Source organism: Lipophrys pholis, assembly GCF_963383615.2.
Source record: "Lipophrys pholis genome assembly, chromosome: 7".
NCBI lineage: Eukaryota > Metazoa > Chordata > Actinopteri > Blenniiformes > Blenniidae > Lipophrys > Lipophrys pholis.
Genome location: NC_137638.1, coordinates 19,522,313 through 19,541,631, shown reverse-complemented (window position 1 = coordinate 19,541,631; position 19,319 = coordinate 19,522,313). Strand labels below are relative to the sequence as shown.

General features: G+C 41.0%; 1 protein-coding gene across 2 annotated transcripts in view; it reads left to right on the top strand.

Moving 5' to 3' along the window:
* Positions 1-19,319, top strand: part of LOC308111682 (single-stranded DNA-binding protein 2) — a 55,004-nt gene that overhangs the window by 26,033 nt on the left and 9,652 nt on the right. For both annotated transcript variants that reach the window (XM_080466670.1, XM_080466671.1), the window contains exons 3-4: positions 3,162-3,223; positions 3,521-3,605. In XM_080466670.1, the coding sequence (XP_080322796.1) occupies positions 3,162-3,223; positions 3,521-3,605 (147 nt within the window). The remainder of the gene's footprint in view (positions 1-3,161; positions 3,224-3,520; positions 3,606-19,319) is intronic.

Here is a 19,319-nt window from a genome sequence, read left to right as displayed (position 1 = left end):
TGTAATCTACATTTACCATCCACACTGGTTTGCAATGTATCCTCAGGCAAGGGGAATAAGAAGAATGATAATTCACCATTCAGAGCCAGGCGCCTAAATGTAAATACCAAGTTACATTCAGGAAACCAGTCAAACTGATTGTATGGTTTAAAAACTACCGTACTACTACAAAAAAGCTTACAGTTCAACTGAATGTATGCAGAAACAAAACGAATAAAAAGTTGTGCTACAGCGCCCTTTTTCAGCACACAGCCTGCATCTGCCAGTAATCTTGCTAAAGGAATCTCTATAGCATGGTGGAGGTAAATGAAGGAATCTCTTGGGAGTGCACAACACAAGAGGACCGGATGTGTGGGCACAGTCTTTGTTTTTGTTTTTTCCTCCCTATGCTTTCCAGATGAAGCGAGAATAAAAGAGCATACTTGGATGTGTCCTGACCTGAACTTGTCTGTAGTCTTTTGTAGACTGAGTGCCAGCCAATGAAATTTGAGATACTGGGGACGTCACACCATCCTGCATTTATTTTGTACCATTTGAGCAACTGAGAGGCAGAAAAATCGTGTTGTCATGATGTGTTCCATGACCGGCTGCCGACAGTGTTTCAAATTAACCGAGAGCATTTGCTCGAGCTGCAAACTTAGACTGAAAGCATGTGGGGCAAACAAACTGAGGCAGTTCCTGACCCTCCACAACAAAACTTCAAAGCAAGACATTCCTTCTAAAAGTCACTGTGTCTGATCTGCAGCTGAGGTCAGGACGCTCTGATTGAAAGTGCAGTGATTCAGTTTTTCCTGTTATTTTAGCGTTTGTTCGCACTGTTAGTTGTGCAGGTTGCACAATGGTGGCATTCTTCAACCCCCATGAAATATTTCAGCGAATGCAATTTAAAAAGAAGATGAACGTGAGGTCATAGTGTGATGTAAGCTTGTTGATCGAGAGGCAGACTAAACATCAGTGTCACAGTCTGATAGCAATAGTCTGACTGCTGCTCACGGTTGTTTTTCAGGCTGTCTGTGTGTGTGTGTGTGTGTGTGTGTGTGTGTGTGTGTGTGTGTGTGTGTGTGTGTGTGTGTGTGTGTGTGTGTGTGTGTGTGTGTGTGTGTGTGAAGAAAAATTGTCCCCTCTGTGGCTGATGTCAGCAATCACTGACCTTGATAAAGGTGTAAAAGCAGATGGATTCAGCTCAACCGTCTGTGTGATGCATGTGAAGAGTTTCTGAAGCCCTCCAACCCTCCACCTCAGTTCTGGAAGTGGCCAATACTGATATTCTCACTGTTCAAATACTGCTCAGACACCACTCCTGCACTGAGAGACCGGTTCAATCATTTTTAATTAATAGTTTAACAATAGAGTGAGGGTTAGCTACAAATGCTGTTTGGTTAAGCATATGATTCTGAAATCGACAGACCTGACTGGTCCTGAACATTTAATATCCAATTTTTGCTTTAATAGCAAAAAAAGTACAACTTTTTGTTGCTCAACTTTTTTCTGGCAGAGGAGAGCTACTTTGATCAAGATGAAACCCGTAACTAGGGATGTCCCGATCACACTTTATTGCCCCCGATACCGATCCGATTTTTCAGAATTGAGTATTGGCCGATACCGATACTTTCCCGAACCGATACTCACATTGCTATTGCAAATATACTCAATAGTCTATTTTTGGAGCAACTAAGATGTCTGAAACTAAATGCACTATTGGCAGAAGCTTTGTTTAGCTAGAAATTATTATAAAACTCACTTATTGAATCAAAATTCTTCTCTTTCTCTTTAGTTGTTGTAAACTGAGGGTACATCCACACGACGAAAAAACGATCTTTCTTCTCCCTGGCTCTCTCCCAAAAAACCGTCCACACCTCACTATGAACACGGCTCAACACGAGGCTTCAGGGCATGTAGTACACATGCCAGGCCTTTAGGGGCGCTGTGACTCACCAAACACAATAAAAAAGCAGAAGAAGACAGACCACATAAAAGTTTAGAAGTAGACTTCTGCACATAAACACATAAACCACCAAATAATAACTCTAGTTTTATAGGTCTATGGCCCCGCTCCGCCTGCTTCTAGCTTCTGCAGCTCGACCGGAGCTTGTAGTCCCTGATTGTTGTGGTTATTATGTGACGTTGTGGACCGCGTTTTTTAAAAAAAAAATTTTTTTAGATCGGTGATCGGCTGGATTTGCCGATCCCCGATCACTCACAAATCACTAATATCGGCCCCGATCCGATATCTACCGATCGGATCGGCACATCCCTACCCGTAACATAGGAGTTATGTGAGCAGGAATGGCCCACAGACACATATAAGAATGATCTGTTCTGATTAAACAGAAATAACAAATCCTAAGTTGAATTTGATAATTCAATAAGCATTCATGTGATAATTCTCTCTTCAGAATACATTTAAATATACAGTAATCCCAGAACAATAAGCACTGACCAAGCACCAAAGCCAAGATCTCTCAGTGACAATAAAATAATGTACAGTCAGTAATTGCTGGACTCGAACCCCCACATCCTTTGCCACAGTGACCTAAACTATGTGACACAGCCAGCACACAGAGGAAAGACATGCAACCAGGTGTTCATCTTATCCCCCCTCAACTGAGTGGGGAAATCCCACTTTTTCACCACTTTCAATGACATTCAGTATTGCACCCGGAGAGACGAGGAGCATTTGAAACACTTCTTGAAAGGTTCCGACAACGACTCAAACAAACTAGTTTCATCCATCAAATTTGGAAAGAAAAGGGAAAGAAAATGGATTTGATGAATGAAGTATCAAATGAATGAAACTCAGAGGCCACAGAAAGGCAGCTAATGTTTTGACAAGTAGGCTGGATTGGTTGGTTCAGTTCCTCTGGGTGTTGCATGTCTCTGACCTCTCACTCAAGGAAACCGAGGAAACAGACGTTGATGCACATACACTTTCATATACTTGTGAATTGACAGGCTCTCAGGCACAAGTAAGCCCACTTATCCACTTATGAATCTCTGGGAATCACAACATAATTACATAATAGCGTGCGTTGTAAGAATTCCCTTGCACCCGTTTCCACCTTATAAAGCAGGTGATTCAGATGTCAGGCTTATTTTTACGCTCAGTGTGTTTCTGAAGTGTCTCATTCTCTCTGTGTGTGCGTGTGTGTGTGTCTGTCAAGATCCGATGGGAGAAGAACATCACATTAGGAGAACCTCCGGGGTTCCTCCACTCCTGGTGGTGGTGAGTTGTCTTTTCTGGCTAATTATTCACGATGCATTCTTCTTCATTTTGTTTTCCTTCATGCCATCACAGATGTCACTGAATGAAGGAGTCAAAGTTCTCTCCTGTATTTATTTGTCTTTACTTCATTAATCATCTCCAAAATGCTTTTTGGCTGTTTGCTGAAATTATATAACAACTTCGACTCATCTTGCAAAATGCTGTCCTCATATCAGATTACAATTCCTCAGAAACCGTCAGATTTTGATGTTTGACTTCATCTTCCATTCTGACGGACCGGCCCTCTGTGTGTTGTAGTGTTTTCTGGGACCTGTACTGTGCGGCTCCTGAAAGAAGAGACACATGTGAACACTCCAGTGAGGCCAAGGCCTTCCATGACTATGTAAGTCTGCATTGGTCGCTTATTTCACTGTTTCTGACTCATCGGTACGCTCAGATTACTGCAGAACCGTGAGCTCGGAAATACTAAATGATGCATTCAATACTAGGCCATACATAATGAAATATCAACAGTTTGAATATGTTGATACGATGTATACAAAAGTATATACTATCCATGTAAAGTGTTGAATTCATCACTCATAAAGTAATTACTCAATGCTTGTCATACTTTTTTAATTCTTGAAAAACCATTGCCTTGACATATTGTGTTATGTTTGCAAAAGCCTTTTTTTAAATTCTTGTTAAGTGATTTGTATTTTAATATTTCTATTTGCTCACATATGAAAAAAGCTTTTCTCAAACAAACAACTTTGACTGGATTAATTTTTCACCTTTCAATAAAAAGCCTAAATATGCACGGCTTCAGTGTCATAGTCGGGCCTTTAATAGTGTCTATATTTCCGCTGATGGCAGTTGAGAACCGCTCGGCAGCTTGTATGAAACTTCAGGAACATGACAGCATGAACGAACAGTTTAATCCGCCTGTCATGGAGATGACCTCAAGACCGTAATTTGGTGTGATTAATGACTTAATTATTTGATTAGTGGTCGTAATGAGACTTCTGAACTTTTGACCACAACACATTACATTACAAAGTGGCACATTTAAATTAATAATGGTATTAAGACATTACTTCGCAGTGCATTGCACTTAATATTGTGTATTACCATGAGCCCATGTGTTTGAGTCCATTGTATATTTTCATGTGGCAGTATGAAAAGAAACAAGCCAAAATATTTGAATTCTGCAGTAAAGAAGCAGTAATAAACTCTGTTGTTACGCTGAAGTGAACAGAGTGCGATGATTTCCTAGTTTTAAAATGAAAAAACCTGTCAAACTATTTCAATGTGTCCTTGTTTATTTAATGAAGTTCAGTGTGCACTGTAGTGACAAATTATTGTCTTCTAAAGACACTTAAAAACAACACCTCTCACCAGCTTGAGTATTTTATTCTGAAGTGGTGTCAGATTGTCTCGAAGCGTCTGATAAAGTGTGGAGAGCCCGCTGTACTGCTCAGGGTTCCTACCGACAACGTTTGCTGTGCTGAAGCACAGCAGCCCCAAAATCCAGCACGTCGTCCACATCAACTGTTGTGATCGCATTATCCTGAAGAGCCGACTGGGCAGGAAGACATCAGCCCGTGTGGTGGAAACATTGTTTATTGCTGTGTTTTCTCAGCGTGACTCCACTTCACTGCTGTAATTCCCGCACATCGAGGCATGAGCCGGTTCAGTCCCGCGCCATCCAGTAACTGGAATACAGTGAGCAGTGCCAGAGCTCCTAAGGTTTTAGATGAACTAGTGACTAAAGAAAGAGAAAGTGTGGCTCCCCCTCTCAAGGTGTTTGTGTGGGCGAGCAGGGGGTCTCCTCTCTCCTGCTTTTTATGTTGTTGTTTTCCCTCTGAAGCCAGAAGTCTGATTCATCAGATTTGTGTGTACAGTGGTTTATTGAGATGTATTGTTGGAAGTGCACAGGCCAGGGCTTTCTGCCTACCCCAGCAGGATCTCCTCTCTCTCCTTTTCTGTGGTTTGCTCCCTCTTTCCTTAAAGCTTGCAATCCTGCAGAACCGGTGGGGGCCCTCTCCCCCTTTTTTTCTTTCTTGCTGTAGTGTGTGTGTGTGTGTGTGTGTGCGTGTGTGTGTGCGTGTGCGTGTGCGTGTGCGTGCGTGTGTGCGTGTGTGCATACATAGGTGATGCTGGTGATGATGATCAGGGTGATGAATAGGCACTCCGAGGACGAGGCAGCGATGCAATGATGTCATCCTGGCTCCGTGGAAGGGAGCTGGAGGGCAGCGCGACCTCAGCCTGGAGACAAACAGAGAGGAGAGGAGAGGAGAGAGGGGAGAGGAGGGGAGACCAACACATTCAGTGAAAGAAAGGGGAACCAGTTGAAGACAGAGAAGTTGGACACTTGATTCTGATTCTGATTGACACAATTATCTGAAACATGTCTGAAGACTCCAAAACAACAAAAAAAAACATATTCACAGTAATTAAATCTCATGATAGTCAAGATGACAACAGCAGTATCTTGTTGCTTTGACTCACCCGATCAAAATCAATTCAATTCAGAAATCATTCAGAATAAATCTTAGCGTCATTAGCAAAGGCCACCAGCAGCATCTTATTCTTGCATTTCCTGCAGAGATGTAATCAGAGAATTATAATTAGAGCAATTGTAATTAGACCAAGGTCACTTTCAATCAACTGCTCCAATGCTGCTCAGATCCAATCAGAGGTACTACCCACATATCTGCAGCTCAATTAAAAAAAAAAAAAAAAAAAAAGATTTAAGGGACAACTGCGCTGGATGTCGTTGGAAAAAGTAGCACGCCTTAATTTGATGCTTGTGTCTCTCTTTCAGTCTCCTGACTTTCAGACTGATGGAGATTTTAATCAGACATTTTCAAGGTAATTATTTTCAGATAGCTAATTACTCAGTGAAGTCCTAATTAATGCAAAGGAGATGTAGGAGTTCATTCGCATCATCTTTGTGTCCCTTTCCTTTGATAATTGATGGTATTGTAACAAGGCTTTTGACTTCATTGGCGCATCTATCCCAGTTTTAAACGGCTCTGTGTGGAGACAGTTGGTTTTTTTAAGAATCCGATTTGTAGTTTAGTCTGTTTAGACTCGTGTGACACTTTGCATGCAGTTGTGTAATGCAGATAGTGATTTTGTAAATGAATGTGAGCGTATGGGGGATGGTCTTCGAGGACATTTATACAGTAATCTAATGTTTAAAAGGAAAGACACAAAAGACTGATGAACAAAGTGAACAGAGACGCAATGTTATTGATTTCCATCGGCAGACAAGGCTTTTCAGGCATCAGAAAGGCAGTTTACAGCTCTGTTAAGTGCTTTGTAAATTGTGTTCTCTAAACTAAACAAGTGGTTTTCCATTTGCAATATCCCATAGAGTCATTGAAACGAGTTATTTTTAAATCCTAGTGTTTGGCCTGGTAATGATTGTGTAGGTCAGTTCAGGTTTTTCTTTACATTGTTGTTTTGCATGTTGACAGAAATCAACCAACATCTGAGTCAAGCTTAAATTCATAATATTACAAATGTATTGCAATGCGTGAAGGTGATCCGTTCTGAGAAATGAATCATAGATCTTGCCCCATTTTCTGCAGAATACAACTTTCTTCAGTCACAACAAGCATTTGTTCAAACTGTAATTGTTAAGATGATATCTGGAGTGTTAGAAACTGTATAATGCACATGTAACTGTTTGTAAGATTATGTTAAGCATATTATTTTGCAGCATTGAAACCCATATTAAGTGATTGCCGTACTGAAAAATGGTTCATTAATTGGAAGTACAGTACATAAATCTTCATGTGACTCATTTCAAGTGTGTTGATGTATTGTAGCGTCTGTGCGGTTGGCATTTCACAGAATAATAACGCTCTGTTTATATTAGCCGCGTGTATTGTTTCTGCAAGATTTTTATAAAGTGAAATTTAGTCATTCGTAATGGTGAAAGAAAGACTGACAAATTGGAAATATTTGGGGAGTTTGGGAGAGTTTCACTCTGACCTGAACTCCTCCAGGAAAGATGCCTGACTGATTTCACATTATCAGTGTCTGACAGTTGTACTGGCCGTGCTGTGAAACTGACAGATAAAAATGAGCTGTAACTGTCGGCGGTCTTTGTTAGTAGAAGGCTCATGTAGGAAACAAGGACTTTGTGAAGAAGGAAATCAATTTCTTAAAAATTAGGTCAAACTATTTTTTAGAAGGCGCCATGTTACTGGACACTTGTCTACTTTTGACTGCTTTGTCAGTGTGTGAACCTGCAATAAATTCTTGAAGAGAAAAAACTTAAGAGTATCAATCCTGTGAAGTCAAGCACAAATAAGTGGGGATTAATTATTTTAATCAATAGCTAGTCTACCACTTATTGCATGTATGCCATATAGAAGTTGGAGTACATTTGTGTTTGCTTTTATTTTATTGTTATTTCATACGTTATGGCAATCCAAAATACAGTGTTTCAAAATCTAGCAATATTCTTTAAGATCAGATGTTGTTGTTATTTTTTGTTGTTGTTTTTTTTGTAACCAGAGGCTGTAATGACCATAATGAAGTTTATGTGAGTCCAGGAGTATTCACCAAAACAAACAACTTTTCGTTGTTATTCAAAAACATGTATGCACATTTTAGCTTTATCCAAGACTAAAGTGTTTATTGGCATATCCACAGGAAAAAACAGGGATCAAATTAAAAAAAACCAAAGAGTCACAAGAGAAATACAGCAGAAATATTTACCTTTTACTGCAAGTAGTGTGCTACATTTGTATTAGCATTATTAGGTTATATATGACATTCGCTATTGAAAAGCAAAAAAAAAAAAATATATATATATTTATACAGTATATATATATATATCTCAAGTACACAACTCAAATCTTATTGGTAGCATTTTAAATTGAACAACGTTTTGCTGATAAATGTCTAATTGAATAACTGGTCAACGAAGACAAGTCATTGCCTTAACATGGTGTATTAATAAAGGTCTTGTTGAGTAGATTAGACTCGGATTCTTCTAAAGGATTCCTTGAGATGCTGAACAACCAGACTGTGGAGTGCTGCTTTAAGATGTTGCTAGATCGGTGAAGCTGCAGGAGGAAACAAAACATTGTGATCGCGCCCCGCTGACTATATGTACAAGGCTAAATAACTTAAGACGAACAAAGACTATGGCAGATGGATGGAGTGGAGATGGAGTAGACGCAAAATGTGCAACAGCCAGCCAGCAGTGTTACGGGGAAGCACTATAGCACGGGGAGCCTGGTGTCATTGTATGGTATCGCTGTGGGAGATAGCAGCCACACAGCAGTTAGAGGAGAAGAAGAGATCAAGAGGCGGTGCCAAGAGCAAAAGCCCCTTTAATAAAATGGCCCGACTCACGCTGCCAGATCCAACAATCATACTCTCCCACTCACGAATGGAAATGTATTCACACCGCTCAATTTAACTGCGGCACACATACACCGCCATTATTGTAAAGCTGGAAGATACACAGATTCGTAAATATGTAACAACATGCAGGACCGCTTGGTTCATTTACATACTGAGGCACTCTTAGTGTTTGATAAGCACGCATGCAGTACAGTTCTGTCTGAGAGACGCTGAAGGACAGAATTAAACAGTGTAAGCAGCGCCTGTCAGCAATGGAAAGCATGTTGGGAGATTTCAAGGGTGTATTATTACACTTAAGGACACAGGCTAATTTAATTTATCAGAATAACGCACGACCAGAGACGTTGCATGTTCTTTCCTTCCGCGGTTATCCTGATTGAACCGCTGCTTGGATAATAGGGATTAGTGTCATAAAACAGCCGTTTACCCCATTCCACTCTCTGCATATTGATGTTGTGTAAACTTAACAACACAGTTACACATGCTACTTCCAAGAAATCTGCAATAAAATGTGGTTATGCTGAGAGGATTAATAATTAATGTTTAATTCCCCCGTAGCACCGCAAGGATGGCAGTACGAGCTGACCTTTCCCGGGTAGAATTTCTACTTGTACCCAAGAAATATCAAAACAAGAGGTGCAGATTGCCATGAAATTCACTGAGCTTGTTTGTGTTTGTCTCGATTCCATCTCCATAGTTTTCACGTGTGCCTAGCCAGTACACAAGATTTTATTTTTGTCGTTGTAATTTCACGAGCTTTAATCAAATTGTTTTGTTTTCAACATGGAAAAGAGGTTGTTCAACACATATTTAACATCAATACTCTTTTCTAACGGAAACAGTCTGGTTAAGCGACGGTTAAGAAAAAAAAAACAAGTCCCATCATGTTAATTATCCACTTTATTGATCCTATTTCCTTGCTGTTATGCTTTTGATTGCAGGACTTTGTTATTTCAGATAAAGCTTTACAATTAATTGCAAGGCTCAACCATACGTCATGTTCCATTTTCATATCTCCTGAAGTAACATCCGTCCTTCCTCTATACTACACACACACGACTACACGTATGCACACACACGCACACACACGCACACACACGCACACACACGCACACACACGCACATCTAAAATGCATGTGTTTTTTTTTTTACTTTGCTAAGAAACTGGCTAAATGTTTTGAAAATATTGTACTCTTGAATACAAATTCAGCCAAACATGCAGCATTTTGAGTACCGTAACTGCAAAATCTTCGAACAATTGCTTTTGGGTCGCCTGATCACTGCAGTGACAACTCAAACCAGAATTTTGTGAATTTCTACCAGCGCCTCACTTTGTTTTCTTTTTGTTTTTTTGCATACATGTGTACAGATGTAGGAAAACAGAGTGGACAGAGACAACCTGGAAACAGAGACTCTGTTGGCTCCAAGTATTGTGGGTAACAAGCTGATTCCAACCAGTGGAGAACCAATGGGGGTTGCAGAGACCCCCAGTCTGTTTCCAGGGAAACAGTACTTTCTCCTCCTCCACCTCCTCCTCCTCCTCTTCCTCCTCCTGCCCCCCACCTCTGCCTCACTCTTTCTCTCTCTCTTTCTCTCTCTTTCTCTCTCTCTCTCTCTCTCTCTCTCTCTCTCTCTCTCTCTCTCTCTCTCTCTCTCTCTCTCTCTCTCTCTCTCTCTCTCTCTCTCTCTCTCTCTCTCTGTTTCTGTCCACGTCTCTCTATCTTTCTCTCTTACACCCTGTTTCTTCCAGGCGGCGTTGAGGAGGAGGGAGATGTGGAGGTGACTCACTGTAACATCATTGCCATGGCAATGAAGAGCGAGCCAAGCGAAGAGGGAACGAGGGGAGAAAAAGAAAGGGAGTTTCCATAGGTTGAGCACAGTGAAAATGGTTGTCATGATCTTCAACAGTGTTTTGACAAAATGCAGGAGAAATTCCTTTGTTTGAGTGCATACTGTGTGGAGCGCTGCTTATACTCCAGCATTTTATATATATATATATATAAAAAAACAAAACAAAACCTAAACAAACAAAAAAAAACAGTACAGTCTCCTGCTCTGCTTCTCCTGCATCTCCCTCCTCTGCTTGTCCCCTTCACTCTCTGTGCACGGCTTCATCCCGTCTCTCTCACATCAGCATTTTTCCCCCCCTCCTCCTCTCCATTGCTTCTGCCTATCTCTGCCCTTGTTCTCCTGCTTTCTACGCTCCTCTTTATGTCTGCTGCTTCTCCTTTTACTAGGCCTGTTGCACGCAACCCTGCAGCCTCTAAGGAGTGTGTTTTCCACCGGTGTATTACGCTGAGTCATGTCACATGCATGTTTAGACATGCCGAGATGGAGTGTTTGTGTGATGTTGACATATGCCTGCTTTGCCGCGCTGCATTGGGCAGGGGCTGCGATAGGAGTGGAGGGCAGAGGTTAACTGAGGCCAGGAAAATAACAAGGTGGTGTTCGAATGAGTAAAAGTCGCAGCACGGCCGCGGGATACAGCCGAGTACTTTCTATTTGAGTGCAGTTATTATTATTGATTATGCAAATAAGGGGCTTAGTCAGGAGCATCTGTTATTTGTCTCCAGGTGTTTGAGTAAATTAGATCTTATCTGAGCTTTTACATGTTCAGCCACATGCACAATGTTTCAAGACCATTTCTTGATTCACAATGTATTTTTTGCAAAAGAAAATTGTTTTTCTTTAGTGTGGAATCAGCGGGTGTTATAACATTTATTCTCTCTCTCTCTCGTTGTACACCGTGTACTTAAACATTGAGTCTTCCCTGGCCCTACTGGGACAAAAAGTTATAGAAAAGCTGCAAAAGTTTACACAGCAGCAACCTCACAGTTTACGTGTGTGTCAAGGATTAGAGTGAATCATCCGGAGGCTGAGCTGCAGAAGTAGCGGCAAAACTGCACCGAGAAAGTAGGAGGGCAAGAGAAAATGCTGACACGATCAAACTGGCGCGTTATCTCTTTGACCCCAACTAACCTCAATGATTTTCTTTTTTTTTTTCTTTTTGCTGTTATAGACAGCTATATCCTTATCTGTTGGTGTCTCTTATGTCTGGGCTCATAGTACATAGAAGGAGCACAAGATGAGATAACTTCTTCCTCGTGGTTCGTACCAGTCTTCCTGATCGCCTCACTTTCACTATGACCAAGTGGCTGTATAGATGGAGCAGTCCAGAGATAAAGATACAGAGAAGATTAATGGATGTAGTGAAGAGGAACATGCAGATGGTTGTAGGAGTTAGGAGATAGGGTTAGATCTGATGTGGTGAGTCCTGAAGGGATCAGAAGATGAAGACGAAGAAGGAATTATTGGCTTGAAGAAGCCCTGTTCATTTCAAAGCCTCTCCTGTGTTTAGTCCGTCTACCTTATCTTCCCCCACAGTGTTGTTGAACCATGCAAAGTAGTGATGGGAGCTGCGTGACGCCCTCGCACCAAAGTGACTATCATTTTCTATTCCGTGTGTGTATCTGACAGAGCATCAGCGCGTGGCTCCACCTCACGTATTGTACGGCTCCTCGCCGCCTCAGACATGTTTACAAGGGGTCGATAATGACATCAGTGATAAAAAGAAACGGGGCGAGTGGCCTCCTTCTCTGTCACCCCTTGTGCAGTTGATATCACCCCGCCGGTTATCGCCCAGTGAGACCAAGTAGATTAGCGCTGTGCTGCCATTTACCAGGTAATCACCTGTAATGTTCCACTAGAGAGTGTCTGGGCGCTGGTAGGAATTCTGTAGTGCAGGATAATGTGCTGCAGGCGGTGATGGAGATTGCAAAGATTATGAAAGAGTGAGGCGGGGAACAGTGAGAGCCAAGGATGTTGTGCCTTATTAAAAAAAAAAAGGAAAACACTAAATTCAGAGGAGAGAAATTAGCCTTTCATTAGTTCATACACACAAAAACTAATTTCCGCTCCTCGTATCCGTCATGTCCCCTGTTTTCCTCTTCAAAGTCGAGGGTGCACAAAAGCAGCGTGTTCACGCGTTTTGTTATTAAACAAACTGCTTTTTGTGTTTTGTTGATTATTTATCGTGGTGACAAAAGCTGCTGAACATGTTTGACTTCCACAGTTCTCCTTTACACTTGTGCAGCGCTTTTCAAGTGGGATCCCTCGTGTCCTACGTTGCCAAATCATTATAGCTTTTACTGTGAAACGAATAAGATAATAATGATCCATCACAGTCTCAATCAGGATCAGGACTGATGCTCGCGTTAATGTATCCGAACAGCCATCACGGCCAGCAGCTGTGATGTACAGATAAGCACCATGATGTCGCAAAGTGTTGCACATTTGTTTGCTTTGCTCTTACTCAGCTTTTTTTTATATATATATATATTTATTTTTTTTGATTATTTTTTTTGATTCTTTGCCTCATTAAATCAAGCTTGAGGTTAAATGGATGGTCCTTTTATAACAGTGTATTTGTTTGTCATTTTGTCATTATTATCTTCATATCGGCATTCATGTCCATAAACCTTTGTATTCGCAAGTCACATCTCATAAAACTGAAATGTGTCTTCGAGTTAACCTCTGAACATCTCAAACACGTGTGGCTTCCGTCCAGTAAATTTAGATTGTGACTCCGCTTGTTTTAATGGACTTGAGATTGGTTTCAAACTCTTTGCAGCAACTCTGTTGTGGATAGATGTGCCAATGTGGCTGAACAGCAGAGGTCCGGGATGGAGCGCATACACATACGACGTTTTTCCACTTTCTGTTGTCTTGTTCCGATATACCATGTAGTGTGTTTTTGATAGCAGTGCCAGAGGGGGGGTTTAAAAAGCTCCGTTTCAATCAGGAGTTTGTTGATCAGTCTCGCCATGACAGTGTGAACAATACAGAGTTAAAACCAGTCTGTCCACATCTCTGCAATTCTCGCACACTTTCTCTTCTTTTTTTTTTTTTGTGACAAATGACCGACAAGCTATGGAGTTAAATTCTGCGCGTGCATATACACTAATGCCAAAATCAATCTTCTCATTGTGTTTCCGCTCTCACATTTTGATGTGCGTATGTGAATGTGTGTTTGTCCTGTTGCAGCGTGCATGTGGGTGAGAGAGAGAGAGAGAGCGAGAGAGAGAGAGACATGCAGAATGGCAGCATCTCTTCTTTCCACTCCTTCCCCTCCTCAATTCTTCAGGAAGTGGACTAATGGCATTTTAGCGGATGGAGGGAGCGGGAAGGAGGGAGAGAGAGGAGGGACGGAGTTCCTTCCTGTGTAGTGTGTCATTTGTAGATCCTGAAGTACTCCGAGTGGCCTTGAGACTTGGTGGTAACCCGTCCACACCCCAAACCTCCCCCGCACCCAAAGCTGCGCTGAAACAGTTTTTTTTAGTTATTTAAAAAAACTGTGGTTTTTTTTTAATTTTCTTTTCTTTTCCATTTCTTTCATCTAATTTTAAGTTGTTCATTCGTTCGAAATAAATCAATCAAATCAAATCAAACACACCGAATGAGAAGTCACTCAACTTGTTGATTAAACTTCACCCGGCTGTAATTTTTTATTTTTTTGTTCTCATTGTTTGGCTATTGCTCAAGACTCCATGTTAACTGTGATCATTAACTGTGATCTCTCAATAAAATACTGAATCAATATATGTATTTCACTGACTGAAAGAGTGATGATGATATTGACAACATCAACATCTTCAAGGATTACGACAAAAAGAAAACCTTTTTTATATATATATATCCAATGAATCTTTATAAAAATTAATTGTACATTTTATAAAAATCGAGAAGTGCCAATCAACATTAGAATAAATATTGTTGTAGTTACACACCCTTAACCGATATAAAGTGATATAGATATACATATATATATAAGTATGAAAATATGGAAATATGTATAAAAATAGGCATACGTAAACCTGTCGTATAAAAATATTGCTTGTTTGAAGTAATTTCATATATCAATGCAATGTTTTATATAATACAAATACAGCATGTAAATGGTCAATGGACTTGACTTATATGTGTGAGCAGCCCCAAAGCACTTTACATAGCTCATCACATTCACCCATCCACACACACATTCACACACCATTAGAGGCTGCAGCCATGCAAGGCACTGTCACTCCAATGGGAGCAGTTTGGGGTTCAGTCTCTTGCCCAAGGACACTTCGGCATGTAGACAGGCAGAGATGGTAATCGAACCTGCAACCTTCTGATTGGGAGTCGACCGCTCTACCACCCGAGCCGTCATGTAAAAACAATGACAGCTTATAAAACTACTTGGTTACTAAAATATCCTGTGTATTTGTGAATCCTTCTCAATACATGAGTAATTTTAATTATACTGCAATAATGACAATGCATATTTTCATATCTAATCCCAACCCCTTATCGCAGCTCTTTTTCTATTAATGTTTCCACAACAATGCAAAAAGATGACAACAATGGCAACGCTGGGATTTGTAAACACAAAACAAGACGTCCTTTAAATCTATTTTTCTAGGTGTGCGATAGAAAGTTACTGCTATGGACTGGTGTATGAATAAGACAAAATGAGAGGAAGCTGATTTGCGTGAGGTGGAGAAAGCAGACAACCGATGCAGGTAGAGAGAGAGAGCGAGAGAGAGAGCGAGAGAGAGAGCGAGAGAGAGAGAGAGAGAGAGAGAGAGAGAGACCTCTCTTGGTAGACACAGACAGCTTTTTGAGATTCCACTCACGCATCTCTGAGTGTCTCTCAGTCTCTGCAGTATTGAATGAAAATGACTCCCCACCTTTACACACACACACACGCGCACACACACACACACACACACACACACACACACACACACACACACACACACACACACACACACACACACACACACACACACACACACACAGATTAGCTCGGGACACAATCTGTAAACATATAAGGATGAAAGAGTTTGCAAGTTATCTCATTAAGTATTACTGGGCCCTTTAAGTCTGATGGGATTAGTGTACTGTGAATGTAGTATAGAGAAAGTCTGATTAAGTTGTAAAGTGGCGAGCGGTAGCGTAATTGAGCTTAATTTAAATGTCTGGAGTTCCTTCAATTGATTTTTTTATTTATTTTTTAATATTTTCTCCTGGAAGACGGCGTGTTTTTATCATTTGACTTCCATGTAAAGCAAAAGAAAAGTGAATAGTTGTCAAGTGTGTAAACTCTGATGAATAGAACACGCCGTGGCTGTTTTTGTTCTCATTCAAATCTGTGCTTGAGCAATGCAGAGTCAAACTGAAATGTTTATAGTTGCTGATACGAATCGTGCATTTTATTTACTTATTTATTTATTTTTCCTTTTGTGTGTGCTTCGTGTTGTTTTGACTACCGGGGGGAAAAGACACATACTGACTTTGTCGACCTTTAGCTCTGCAGCTCACATGAGAAAATACACTGTTGTTAAATCCTGAACATCTGTATCTATTTATGCACGCTTTTTCAAGCACTGATCTCATTTCCCCTCCATTTGGACATGATGCCTTTATGGAGGGCGCATTAGTGCACTTTCAGTGTTGTTGTTGTAGCGTGCCTTACTGTATGTCATGTTGTGTATGTCTGGCATACTGTAGTGTTCTCCTGGAGGGAGGTGTTTTGAATAATTTATGCAACAAATGGGTTTGCCAGGAGATGCAGGTGTTCATCTGAGGACATGCGGGGGCCGATGCACTGCCTCGGGTTTCATCACAAACACCTTTAAGTTAGAGCGGCGCTTACCACACTGTAGGAACTATTGTACACAACAATACGCAGCGAGAAATTCACTGATATCAAATCAGATCACAATTTTGGACGTGACAAAGACAATGCAATTTTCTTTAACAGTACAAATAAAGCTTTTTGAAAACCAACAAAAGGGAAAGAACAGACACAAAGATCAAGGAGTAAAACTCTTAAATAAGCTGAAGGAATTTGAGACAAAAACCGTACAGGATGAAATACATAGATTATATTCAACAAATGAGAATTTCCTTTGTAAGATAGTCTGACTCCTATAATGGGCCCCGCAATTTGTTCACAAATTGAATCCGCAATGAACTCTATCGGATTGGAGTGCGGTGGAAATTAGCAGCAGCCGTTGATTGTGTTTAAGCTCAAGTCAAAAATGTACCGACTGCTGACTTCACTGCGGCTGTGCTGACGGTTACATTCACACAGTACGGCGTAGAAAAAAAAAAACCCCACCAGCTCAATATTTCATTGTTCCTCCCACTTAGCCCTGTCAGAGAAGTGTAAACATTGATGTGTGAGAGGTGCAAATGATAGACTCATTAACAGTGTGTAACAATCTGCGGGGCCTTTTTGTTTGCAGAGGTTAAGTGCTGGAATATGTGGAGCTTGGCTGTGAATCTGAATTAAAGCAGGAAATGGCAAATAGGAATTCATTCAGTCGAATTCGGAGGTATTCACTTTCACGTATAAATGACAACACACAGTACACCGACTTCCTGATCAGCACAATGTCGGAGCGAACATGAGCTGATTACCCCGCATCGACGAGGTCACATTATACCAGGTGAAGCCCGACAATCACACTGTCAACACAATCAACCGCAGACTGGAGTGACTGCAGAGCAAAGGCCGGAGCGTGTTTAATTAAACCATCTGCTTTGTTGTTATCTGTGGAGCAAACATTACATTCTCCTGTTTCTAACTGTGCACAAGTCAGCAGATAAAAGGTAAGGAGCGCTACTGAGTCTCGTCAGCATATGTAAGAATATGATATTGGGATGAAGATCCAATCTGGAGCGATGCGAAGCCTTGCGATTTGACAAAATGTGTGAGAGTGTGTTTACAGAGCTTCACAGGGACACCATGAGGTCACATGTTAATGTGTTCAGCTCTGAGAGTGATATGTATTACTGTGGAACTGAGTTGGGTTTTTCTTTTTTTTTTGTTTATGTCTGTACTGCAATCGGAGAAGTGAAAATCAGAATACTAGAGATGCAGGGTAGTGTAGTGTTTAGCACTCTTGCTTCACTGTGAGAATATCCCCGGGGTTTTCTGGGCTTTTTATTTTTATTAGTCTGTGCTTGGGGGGGCCCTTTTTTGTTGAATTTGCATGTTCTCTCGTGGGTTTAATACCAATACTGAAGATGGATATTTGAGTTCTATAATTTCTTCCATAAATACAAAGTTAAAATAAACTTATGGAGAGTTCTTTCTTTCAGAAGTATAAAAATATGTATTTTATAAATCTGGCGTATTTGTTTAGTTATAACAGTGACTCTTTTGCAGAAATTGTTGAAATATCTGCCAATATGCTCATTCGGTTTAATTCTATCATGTAAAGTCCAGTTTAGGTATTTAGGAAAATGGCTCATAAGACTCTCTGAATACATTTCTTACACCTCAGCTCATTATCGTAATCTAACATGAATTATTGAGCTGCACAGATGCTGATAAGTGTTGCTGCTGGTTTTCGTTTTATCAGTAGAGGAAGGCTCGACCAACCCCTCCTTATTGTCCTCCTCAAGCTAAGCTTTGCTTTGATATTGTCTCTTGAGGTTTGAGACAATTTCCTCATCTAATGCAGTCAGAGAAAACAGGTATTTAACCGACACACTCCTAACATGAACTGCACTCATTTGACATGAACATTAATCACTACTTGACTCCCACATGTAAAATGTATCTTCGGTCTTCTCCAAACTAATTCTTCAAAACCTTTTCATTGTGATTCACTTTAATTTACCTGTTATTTGTCTGGTTTGCCGTAATGAAGAGAGACTCTTGGTATTCACAGAGTTGTTGCCAGTGTTTTGTCTTTGTTTTCCATGCATGGAAGGTGGAGCTGGTTTTTTGAGGCCGGGAGATATCCTAGCGTGTTGTTTTTATTTATTTATTTATTTACTTATTTATTTATTTTCCTCGTTGCTGTATTTGGAAAAATGCTGCTTTGTCAGCAGGTCAGGTAGATTTTTTTTTTCGTTCTTTCTTTTTTTTCTTTTGCTCTCCGAGTTCCACTTTTTCTGCACGAACATAAAGCGCGCACACACACACACACACACACACACACACACACACACACACACACACACACACACACACACACACACACACACACACACACACACACACACACACACACACACACACACACACACACACACACACACACACGTAACACACGTACGCACACATTTTTATAATCTCTGCTTTGTCCTCTTTCCCTCCCTCTTTCTCTCTGTGCGTGAAGCAAACTCAGCAGACCTCCAGGCTGCCAGGGAGCACAGGCATTCTGGGTAATCCAGGGTGTGAGAGAAGAGTCCAAAAGAAACAGGGGAAAAGAAATAGCTCACAAAATTACAACACACACTTGATGCTGTACATGTTGTTGTCTGCTCGGACACACAAGCACACCAAATCCAGCCTCCCACCACTGAACCGTGGAGATACATTATCCATCTGTGTCCATCTGTACATTCGTCTGCTGAGACAAGTACAGGCTGTGTTTGCGGCAGAATGTGAAATCCAGAAACTGCACGACATCCTGGTCCTTGTTGCCGAACATTAACGATGAGAGATGTGAGGGAGAACGAGGGAAGCTGAGGGAATATAGCGAGGGTGGCGGGGTGGAGCAGAGCAGGATACCGGAGTGTCGTCAGTCTGCTTTTATCTCGGCTCTGATTAAACCTTGTTCCTGTCTGACCTAAAAAGTCAGCTGGCGGAAACTTCAGAGACTGTGGGTGAATTTCACTGGAGCTCTTTACACCCAGCCGATTCCTTCAGAGACGGAGAGAAAGT